At 37.7% G+C, this 12,026-nt stretch overlaps 1 protein-coding gene across 1 annotated transcript in view; it reads left to right on the forward strand.

Moving 5' to 3' along the window:
- Window positions 1-12,026, forward strand: part of DNAH7 (dynein axonemal heavy chain 7) — a 330,709-nt gene that overhangs the window by 189,035 nt on the left and 129,648 nt on the right. Inside the window, exons 36-39 of the mRNA XM_032755099.2 lie at window positions 1,333-1,488; window positions 2,180-2,348; window positions 4,294-4,420; window positions 5,512-5,731. Coding sequence (XP_032610990.2) covers window positions 1,333-1,488; window positions 2,180-2,348; window positions 4,294-4,420; window positions 5,512-5,731 — 672 coding nt within the window. The remainder of the gene's footprint in view (window positions 1-1,332; window positions 1,489-2,179; window positions 2,349-4,293; window positions 4,421-5,511; window positions 5,732-12,026) is intronic.

Here is a 12,026-nt window from a genome sequence, read left to right on the forward strand (position 1 = left end):
ATTCCTCTTGAAATAATCTATCACTTACATTATAATTATACAATCATAAAAGAAATTTTAATCATAAAAGTCACAAAAGTATATTCCTACTTTTATTCTAAACTTCCCCATTCCCAGTTTTTGCTATTCTAACTGGCAATCGCAGGTACGAACACAAAGTCTTCAAAGATTTCAAAGAACTTCCATTTTAGAATGTGCTCATTCTGTGAAAAGGAAAATAATTTTAAATTTCAAAAGGTAGCTCCTGCTGGGCTGATGGGAGGAGTAAAAGCCTTCCTCCAGAATCTCTGACCAGCTTGTTACCCTATGTCTTCCCTATTTTCTATATTTGTTCTGCCTCCTCGTACTCCTGGCATGTGTGCTAAATGTAGTCAATGAGAACATCATAAGTCCTTTTTAAAATATGTATTGCCTGGATGAATAGATTAATATTCCAAAGTATGCTTTCAGAATTTCCATTTGCTTAATTATGGTAATGTTTAGTGTATAATCACATCATGAAAAGAGGAGTTGCTTGAGGTATTTTACCATTTGATATTTTGGGTTAATAATTTAGTATCTTAATTATAAAGCTGAATGCTGCAAGCATTTAATGCAAGTAAAGTTTAGAACAGTCAAAAAACTTCACTGTTTCCCTTCCTTTATTCATATGTGCATGTGATAGATATTACTGTTTATTAAGAAAATATGTGATTTACTTAGGATGTTTGCTAATAAATTGGCCCATAATTGGCAAGGGATTGTGCACTATACAGAACTCTTGAGGGAGAGAAGGGAAAGAAAGAGTGAGGAGAGGCAATTTTATTTTGAAGAGCTCCTCAGGAAATTCTGGTATGTCCTGTCCCTGGCATACATCTTGATTAAGAACCATTGTAATTCCACCTGCTTTCCAGTGAATTCCATTTTGAAAATAGAGTTATATTTTTAAGCTTTCTAACTTGCAGAAAGATAGCTTTGTATGTAAGTGGAAAGATAATAAGATATATGAAAAAGAACATTCATCTAGAGAGAGACAAATGGCAGTCTGAATTCTTGCCCATCTCAGAGAACTTAGGCAGGTTTCCTAACCTCTGAGTCTCTGTGACTCCATGTTAAGGAGGAATGTGTACTCCCCAGTAGCTGTGAAAACCAGAGAAGTCACATGCAAGAGGGTGGACAGATGGAGACACTCCATTGGCATGGTAACTGTTATTCCTACTGATTCCATCTATTTGTACAATGTTATGACACTTAAGGTTAAATTCGAGTCTATCAGTAATGATGCTTAGTGTTTATTCTGAAATGTCAAAACATAATTCCAACTATGGCTCATTTTATTATTTTGTTATATAGAATTTTCTTTTAAATCAACTAAATAAAGAAATCTACAAACCTCTGCTAATTAACTTCTCAGCACAAACTACAGCAGCTCAAACTCAGAATATTATCATGTCAAAATTGGACAAGAGAAGAAAGGGAGTTTTTGGTCCTTCTTTGGGCAAGAGAATGGTAATGACTCTTTGTACAGTACCTGGGCCTATTCATATTCATTGCTGCAGTTGCAACAAGGAAACCAAATATCCTGGGGATAGACATCTTTTTGTATAGTTTTTTTATGTCACAAATTTGGATTAAAAGGTTCTCCTAAAAACGTAGTTATATTTGTTTGTGCACTAGACAGCTTGATGTTTAAAACAAGGAGTTGCCCTTTGAGTTGAAGGTAGAATATTCATCTGAGAAATTACCTACCTTCCTAATTTTTTCACTAACATTTTTATTCAGCAGTCTTTGCTGCTTGCTTTTGTAGACCTTCAGCAACACAGCTCTCAATAGATTTACCTGTGTTCCTCTGCAAAGAACACCCTTCTCACCCTAATCACACTTATCTATTTTCATGAATTGAAGTGTAGTACAAGGAAAAAAATATGCAGTATATTGAGAAACAAATTCTATGAGAGGATTAATAAGTCCTAAGCTATTAAACTATGAAGATTAGTAATGAGACTGTCTCCCTGTTTCTTAAGGAATATAAATCCTAAAAGCATGGAAGCTAAGGATATTATCCTTGTTTAGAAAAGAAACCATCACTTCCTCATATGTAATCTGCAAGTAGATAGCTAAGTATTTGCCTCAATATTGTTTACACAATAGGACTGTATGTCGAGATGTTAATATTTTCTATACCTCTTCTCATTCTCAGGTTGTCTTTGTAGATGATGTCAATATGCCTGCTCGGGAGGTATATGGGGCTCAACCTCCCATTGAGTTACTTAGACAGTGGTTAGATCACTGGAACTGGTATGATCTAAAAGATTGTTCCATGATTAAACTAGTGGACATTCAGATCATGTGTGCTATGGGACCTCCAGGTACATTTTTTGAGTTTGTGATTATTAAGATGGAAAAATCACCCTAGCGATAGCTAAAGAAATAACTGGAAAAAAACCTCTTTTGAGTTCCAATGTTTTGTGTATATGTTTTCTATGTGTATCTACTGTGACCTAACAGAGTGTATCACATGACCAACTCTATAAAGTGGGTGACCTTGGATGGGCTATGCAACCACCAACTCTTCCAAATCTTTTTTTCTCCCACCTTCTGGAACTTTTTTCTCCCGCCTTCTGGAAGTCTTCCAAATCCTTTTTTCTCCCACCTTCTGGAATTTTGCTCCCAATTTCCTGTTTCTGCCTTCTGAGAACTCACATTGTCCTGGGGTATCTCATCTTCCTCTGTGTCATTCCTTAATGCTCCAATTGTATAGAATGGTCCCTGCTTCAGAAATCATCTTTATTCTACCCCAATCAAGTCCCATTCAAGTCAGTCTCTGGATTTAAACAGGCTGCTGAGAAGAATTTAAGTAGGGAATGGCCAAAAGATCCTTTAAATTTTCCAAGATAAATTTATACTCAAAGGAATCTCTATGTAGAGGAAATTTGCTTTTTAATGCTGGGGTGTCTAAAATGGCTTGATTACTAAAAGAAATCTTTAACTGTTTTCTTCCTGACCTCAAGCCAGTATTCCATTTTTTAAAATGTTGCTTGTGTTGATATACCACTTCAAGGAATATCTCTGGTATTTGCTCCCTAACCCTGACCTTTATCTGACCTGTAATGCAGTTTGCTCTGAGTCAGTAATTGCTCTCAGCACATTTCCTGGGCCATTTTGAACACTTTCTGTTTGTTTGTTTTTGAGACAGGGTCTCACTCTGTTGCTTAGGTGGGGTGCAGTGGTGTGATCATAGCTCACGGCAGCCTCAAACTCCTGGGCTCAAGTGATCCTCCCACCTTAGCCTCCCGAGCAGCTAGGACTACAGGCATGCATAACCATGCATGGCTAATTTTGCTTCATATTTTTTGGAGAGAAGGGCTTGGGGGCTTATTATTATTATGCCCAGGCTGTTTTGTTGTGTTTTTTTTTTTTTTAATAAAAGACCATATTGCTCCTGGGTCTCAAAGACTTCAGTTCCACTTTGTCTCTCCCCCACCACCCCAAGCCAGGCATTTATACTCACATATCCACTTTTCCCTGCCTCTTCAGGCATTGGTAAGAAGAGTATGCTGAAACCATGAGGTATCTTTTCCTTTTGGACCCCATTTCTGTTTTCTAAAAATATCACAATTCTGAACATTCTCTGGAAGGGTTGGAGACAGAGCTGGGTATCTTTTCTTCTGCAACCCTTTCACCATCTCCTTAAACTCTTTTATGTTTTCCAAAAGAAATGTATAAGCTCAAAGGAATCTTTCATTATTTTATGGAAAAATCCCCCAATTTTTAAAGATGCAAGCAGCCAGTGAAGTCACTATATGAACTGTGTAGACTAGTCTTGGGTAAATTTGCTTCAAGATTTGGGGGAAGAATTTGGCTATATGTTATGGTTGTGCTGAATTCCAGCCTTGTGGGAAGTACGCTAAACTTTGGTCAGTCAGATTCACCAGGGTTACATTAATATTGTATAATATTACATTTTAATATTGTATTGAGGATGTTTACCATTTACTGCTTTAAGCTGTAAACCGTGGAGAACATGGCCTGTGGCTTTTTCTGCCTGGTCTGATTTCCCTTAGTAATATAGTTTTGACCCAAGATTATGTCTAATTAGTTGAACTTATTCAGATAATTCATCTAGAAAAGTAACGTCTTGAGTTTGAGGGAAAAATAGTTTTGATGTCAGGGTTATCCAAACAATTGATTACTCTTAACTTCATGTGCCGTGAATTTGTCCATCTTTAAGTTACTTTAAACTATAGAATATTTGAGAAAATACTCTTGTATATACCAGTAACATTATTAAGAGTTATACTTTTTAATATTTAGGTGGTGGTCGAAATCCAGTAACTCCTCGATACATGCGACATTTCAATATTATAACAATCAATGAGTTTAGTGATAAATCCATGTATACAATCTTCTCTAGAATCTTAACTTGGCATTTAAAAATCTGGTAAGTAATCACAAATTTGTTTTTTTTTTAAATTAGGAGGTATAAAATATTTTAGAAACATACCAATATTAAGTAGCATATTTCAAAGAACAAAAGCATTCCTAGATAAGGAAAAGGTAACAGACAACATCGTTTGCCTCTGTTCCTGCCACCTCCCAGTGTGGGAGCATAACACAAAGAGGTCTAACCATTCTGCTATATAATATGTTCGTGTTTGAGTTATTATTTTGAATTTTCACCACTGAGTTCAATTACTGCTGGAAAGATGTACCAGGTTTATGCTGTGACTTTGATACCCTCTAGTAGAACTCGAGTTCCACAGGGGTATTCGTGTCCAAGTCTGAGAAGTAATGCCTTGGAGCTGCCTAGCTGCAGAGATTCTGCGACTCCATAAGATGCAGAGATATCAGGGAGCCAAGCTGACCTGGGCGGGGGAAGTCTGTCTGTGTGCCCATGCCCATTCTCAAGAAATTGTCATTCCTTGCCTTATCCAGTGATGATGGAGTAAAACACCTGGCTCCTTGACAAACCAGAAGTTAAATATAGGCAGTCTTTCTAAATGAAAATTATTTCTCTATGTTCTTTATACTCTAATCATGCACTTTGTCTTGGCTCACTGTTTTACTTTCCTTTTTTTCTCTTTTCCTTATTTTTTTTACGTATTTTAATTTTCTTCCTTTTTTTCCTCTGAAAATACCTGTTTCATCAGTGTTCCTTATGGATTATATGCAGTTGAGAATGCCAGGGAATGAAAGAGGTCAGGAAATGCTTGTCTAGTGGATTTGGGATTACATAATCTGGGTTCCTTGGCTATCTCTTCTGTTCACTTAAGTGATTTTAAGTCCATTAAACTGGCCCTGCTCATTTCACAGAGTTCTTTTGGACATAACATAAAATAGTACATGCAAAATAGCTTTAAAAGGAGTAAAAATCTATTAGTATTATTATTATAACAAGATATGGTAATTTTATAAATGAAATTGATTTAATCAAAATTAAAATTTTATGTTGGTCCTGCTAAATATCCTTTTTGTGTCGTGATTCTATAATTGCTAACATTTTCATTTCTTTTTATTTAAAAAAATTTTAAGTTATAAATTTCCAGATGAATTTCTAGATTTGACCACACAAATCGTAAATGGCACAATGACTCTGTATAAAGAAGCAATGAAGAATCTCTTGCCTACTCCAGCCAAATCTCACTACTTGTTCAACCTCCGTGATTTCTCCCGTGTCATTCAAGGTGTTTGTTTGTCAAGACCAGAAACAACAGAAACCACAGAAGTGATTAAACGTCTTTGGGTTCATGAGGTAAATTTTCCTGTTACTGAAATGGGATTATGTGAGAAACAAAGATTTGCCATGCCAACAACTGGGCAAAAAGAATATTCTGCAATTTATATTAAGGCCAGTGTTCAGAAAAATTTTAAAAATATTTAACACTGAGATATTTTATGATGTTTAAAATGCTTTATCTCCCATATGCAGATTTAGGAATTTCTGTTGATTTATAGAATATTTCAAAGTAGGTGTCACTTTGAGCCGGTTTCCCTTAAGTAGTTTAATCCTTGTTAGTTTGACTTCAAGTAAATTTGAAATGGAACACTTTTTAAGGAGATGTTTTTATAAGAAGTGAATGTGGCTTTTTTTTTACATTACTTATTTGTATAGTATTACTAGATGCCAAAAGAATTGCAAAGCAAATTCTTGAGAGCATAGAAACTATTTAAAAATGTATTTAAGCTCTCTTGGGAATAGGTATGTGGATGAGCATTTTCTTATAAAAAGTGGTGGAGGAGGCCGGGCACGGTGGCTCATGCCTGTAATCCCAGCACTTTAGGAGGCTGAGGCGGGAGAATTGCTTGAAGTCAGGAGTTTGAGGATGCAGTGAGCTATGATGGCACCACTGCACTTCAGCCTGGGTGACAGAGCAAGACCCTTATTTTAATTTTAATATGCAGTTAAGAAACATCGAACACGAGAATGTGCTACTGTGTTAAAACCATGTACTACAGAGATACACATTTCAAATGGTCTTTTAAAAATCCAGTTTCTCTGGACTTTTTAGATATACAGTTTGAATTCCTAAATCATCACACATTCAAATATATGTCCACGTGAAGATCCGTTCCACTTGCATATTTTGGCCACAACAAGGTCTCCGAAAGTGATTCTTTGGAAAGGATGATGTAGAGATTCTTATAGCACTCCACAGCAGCTTACCTAATTGCCTGAATGGGACCCACATCCCAGGATATAGATGCAGGCTTGTGTTTGGGGGCCACGTGGGTAATAGAAATGTACTGAGAGCTGGAGAGTGTGGGGGGAAGTGAACAGGGAGGATGATGCTGAATTTATTCAAGGAGCATGCCTTAGTCCATTCAGGTTGTTATAAAAAGTACCTTAAACTGGGTGGCTTGTCAACAAACTGAAATTAATTTCTCACAGTTCTGGAGGCTGGGAAGTTCAAGATCAAGGCACTGGCAGATTTCATGTCTGGTGAGGGATTGTTTTCTAGTTATAGGTAGTGCCTTCTCACCATGTCCTCAAATGGTGGAAGGGGCGAGGGGCTCTCTGGCCTCTTTTATAAAGGCACTAATTCCATTCATGAGGGTTCTGCCCCCATGACCTAATTACCTCCCAGAGTCCCCACTGCAATACTATCACCTTGGGGGTGAAGATTTCAGCATACAAATTTAGGGGGAACATAAACATTGAAACCATAGCAGATTCCATTGCTGAAGGCAGCATTTTGTCATGGGTGAATCTAACTCACGAGGAAGCATTTGGCATCCTCCACCTCAGTAACTTTGCCCTTGGTATTCCTTCTGCCTAGAACACTCTTTCTCTGTTATCTGCAGGCTTGCCCACTTACTTCCTTTAGATTTTTGCTGAAATACCCCCCTTTTCATGCAAGCTTGCTTTGGGCCATCCCTACCCCCCTTCACTTTTTACTGCTTACCTTGCTTTGTTCTTCATAACATTGAACATCACCTGACACCTTCTAAATTTGGGGCTTACTTATTGTCTTTACAATAATAGAAACTTTATGAGAATAGCAGTTTTATTCATGTGCTGCTTTTCCCAGTGCCTCGCACACAGAAAACACTCAATAAATATTGGTGAATGAATGAGTGCATAAAGAGAAGAAGGCAGGCAAGCTTGCTACACATGACATGTTCTGTCACTTGGGATTATACATACCAGTGCTTTCTTCCAATCATGGGAATAGGTTGTTTGTGCTATTTTATATGTGTTAGACATAATTACTTTTAAGAGTTTTTTAGATTCTGTGCTGCTTTAGATGTCAAATTATTGAGTTTTGATAATGGTTGTTGAGCTCTTTGGGCATTTAGTGAGGTTTACTACTTCATATTTATACACACCTATATAAAACATAATGAATTTAGTCCTCAGCTCAAAACCTTGTATTAGCACCCTACTTCATTCAGAGGAATTTAGGATAAAAGTCCAGTGGCCCATGGGACCTGAGATGTGTTCCTCTTAGCCTGTTCCCCTCAGGCTGCCTCCTGCTCTCATCCTCATCCCCCTTTCACCAGCAGTACAGGCCTCCTGGCTATTCTCTGTGCCTGCAATATTTCCCCCAGATATTGATGCTCTGGAATAGCTCCTTCCCTGCCTTTGATCAAATTCCTCTTTCTAGTTGAGGCTTTTTAATACCACAGCCTGACTCCCCTCCCCTATCCTAGTAGTTCCAGTCTTTCTTATGCTGTCCTATTTTACTTCTTTCCATAATATTTTCCAACGTCTAACATGTTGTAGAATTCATTTGTTATATGTATTTTTCATCTCCCTCAGATAGCAGGCAAGCCCCATGAGAGCAGAGATTTCCTTCTCTCTCTCTCTTTTTATTTCTTACTGCAGTGCCAAGAAGGGTGTTTGGTACATTATTCTCACCATCTTTAAAAATATGAGGTAATTGTGAGACAGTAGGTGGGAAGGGATCCCCCGAGAAACTCCAGCCAGCCAGTGCACTGGGGTGGAACCACAGAAGTTCATGCTGTTTGCAGTGGGGAGGAGCCTGGCCCCTCTTCTTCCTGGATGGAACCTGGGATTCAATCTGCAGGGTGTGAAGCACTCTAGAAGGGACGCTGGCCTTGTGGAGAGTCCCTGTTTCCCCCATTTCTTCATTTTTACTCAATAAAACCTGTTTTACTCATCATTCAAGTAGTCTGCGAGGCGAAATTTTCATGGCTGTGTGACAAGGACCCCACCTTTAGCTGAACTAAGGAAAAGTCCTGCAACAATTGAACTCAACACTAATTTATGCTTTATTTCTGTTCACTCAGAAAAGATTTCTTCAGGGTTTAATATACGTTAGAGACTACTTTACATGTCTTTTTCCTTTCCAGATATCATTATCATACTAGATAACCTTATGTAATTTCACTAAATGGTTTCTAAGGTATAAAACTGACTTACAACTCATTCCCTTTGGCTTTTCCATGGCTCTCAGACATTAGTTAATGCACATATCACCTGGTTTGCTTGTTAAATACAGATATTCTGCAAAAACAAGACCCCCAAAATAGATGAATATGTTTCATCAAAATTAAAAAATTTTATGCTTCAAAAAACACCATCCAAAAAATGAAAAGACAGTATATAGAATGGGATAAAATACCTGCAAATCATATAAACTGTTAAGTGTCTAGTATCCACAATACATAAAGAACTATTATAACTCAACAATAAAAGACTAATAATGCAATTTAAAAGTGGGCAAAGGATTCAAAGACATCGCTCCAAAGATGATATACAAATGGCCAATAAGGACATGATTAGTCGTTAGGGAAATACAAATCAAAACTGCCATTAAGTACCTTTCACACTCAATAGGATGGCTGTAATAAAAAAGATGAATAATAAAACAGTGTTGGTGAGCATGTGGAAGAATTGGAACCCTCATACGTAGCTGGCAGTAATGTAATATAGAAAACAGTTTGGTAGGTCATCAAAAGGTTAAAACATAGGGTTACCACATGACCTAGCAATTCCACTCCTAACTGTGGACCCAGAAGAACTGATACATGTCCGTGCAAAAACTTGTACATGAATATTATTAGCAGAATTATTTATAATAGCCAAAAAGTAGAAACAACCCAAATATCCATCAGCTGATGAGTGGACAAACAAAATATTGTAAATACACACTGTGGAATTTTATTCAGTCCTAAAAAGAAATACTCATATATCCTACAACATAGATGAACCTAGAAACATTGTGCTAAGTTAAAAAGTCCATACAGGAAAGGTCACCTATGATATGATTCATTTATATCATATATCCAGAATAAGCAAGTTCCATAGAGATAGTAAGTAGATTAGTGTTGGCCAGGGCTGGTGGTAATAAGAAGTAGCCTCTATTGGGTGCCAGGTTTCTTTTTGGGGTGATGATAAAGTTCTGGAGCGAGATAGTTGTGATGGTTGCACAACTTTGTGAATATTCTGATTTTGTATTCTTTTAAAGAATGAATTTTATGGTCCATGAATTATATCTCAATTTTAAAAGTCTGCAATCAAGACTTCGAGGTAAATAAATTCAAAGCACAAGTTACAATATAAATATGCCAGAAATTATATCCTTTGCAACAATTTAGATTTATAATAGAAAGTTTTAAGTGTCAACTTTTTAAAATGTGAGAGGTGGTGATAAAATAATTGTTCCCTGTTGGGGAGGGAGGAAAGCAGGGATCAACAGGAATGAGCATGAGAGAGCTTACTAAGGTGCTGGAAATTTTATATCTTGATCTTGGTGGTGGTTACATGGATGTGTAACTGTGTGCAAAAATTCTTTGAGCTGTACACTTAAGATTGTTGTACCTGTGTTAGTCCATTTTCATGCTGCTGATAAAGACATACCCAAGACTGGGCAATTTACAAAAGAAAGAGGTTTATTGGACTTACAGTTCCACGTGTCTAGTGATGCCTCACAATCATGGCGGAATGTGAAAGGCACCTCTCACATGGTGGCAGACAGGAGAAGAGAGATTGTGCAGGGAAACTCCCCTTTTTAAAACTGTCAGATCTCGTGAGACTTATTCACTATCACAAGAACAGCATGGGAAAGACCCACCCCATGATTCATTTGCCTCCCACCAGGTCCCTCCCACAACACGTGGGAATTCAAGATGAGATTTAGGTGGGAACACAGCCAAACCATATCTGTACCTTAAATAAGGAAAAAGAAAAAACAAAAAGAAACGGAAAGATATTCCCAGGAATCATCCTCCATGTTTTTAAGTCAACAGATCCACTGTGGGGCCCAGGAATTTGCATTTTGAATAAGAACCCCAGATGATTTTAATGCAGATGTGTTGACTGTCTTTGAGAAATGCTGCTATAGGTTCTTGCTAAACTGCCAACTAGATAATAATATACTTGTTTCATGCTTAGGCATTGATCCTGATACATGAAGTTGACTTAATTTGGGAATATTGTCTGAGATCTTAAGTACCTCAATTCAAAGATTGGCCATTGGCATGTATTGGGAAATTAGATTGTCTCACAGAGAAATAACTTTTGAACTGGTTGGAATATGAAGGAAGTTTAAATAATACCATTTGCTATTAGACACTATTAGTGAAAAAAAAAGGATAACACTATGAAATCATCAATTTGATAACAATCAATACACTAAAACCACGATTCCTGAACACCATTAACCTAATGCTAGGGCAATTTGCAGTAATTATCTATTTGAATTCTATAGTGTTTTCACATATGTTGTCATGTTACTTTTTCCCCAAATCTATGAGATTTGCGAGGTAGGTAATACTACTCCTATTTTATAGGTGAAGAAGCTGATGCAGACATTTTCAGTGATTTACTCAAAATGGTAGAGCAGAGTAAGGATCCAGTGTTCCACTGACGAAATATGCATTATTTATAGCATATATGTATTAGCCATTAACAAAATAATACAAAGTGGCTTAAACAACAGAAATTTATTTTCTCACGCTGGCTTGCTAAAGCCACCTTGTCTCTGTGTCCTCACATGGCCCTTCCTCTGTGCATATAAGGGCTGCCCAACAGAAACAAGAACCAGAGAGAGAGTGGGAGAGAGAGAGAGGGAGAGAGAGCTTTAATGTCTCTTCCTCTTCTTATAAGGACACTATCCTATAAGATTAGGGCCTTACCCTTATGACCTCATTTAACCTTAATTGCCTCCTTAAAGGCCCTATTCCCAAATCCAGTCACATTGAGAGTTATGGTTTCAACATAAGAATTTTGGGGGTACACGGCCGGGCACAGTGGCTCAAGCCTGTAATCCCAGCACTTTGGGAGGCCGAGGCGGGCGGATCACGAGGTCAGGAGATCAAGACCATCCTGGCTAACACGGTGAAACCCCGTCTCTACTAAAAATACAAAAAAAAAAATTAGCCGGGCGTGTTGGCGGGCGCCTGTAGTCCCAGCTACTCGGGAGGCTGAGGCAGGAGAATGGCGTGAACCCGGGAGGCGGAGCTTGCAGTGAGCCGAGATCGTGCCACTGCACTCTAGCATGGGCAACAGAGAAAAGACTCCATCTCAAAAAAAAAAAAAAAAAAAAAAGAATTTTGGGGGGACACAATTCAGTCCTAAATAG

This window comes from Hylobates moloch, unplaced genomic scaffold, assembly GCF_009828535.3.
Source record: "Hylobates moloch isolate HMO894 unplaced genomic scaffold, HMol_V3 SCAFFOLD_1, whole genome shotgun sequence".
Lineage (NCBI taxonomy): Eukaryota > Metazoa > Chordata > Mammalia > Primates > Hylobatidae > Hylobates > Hylobates moloch.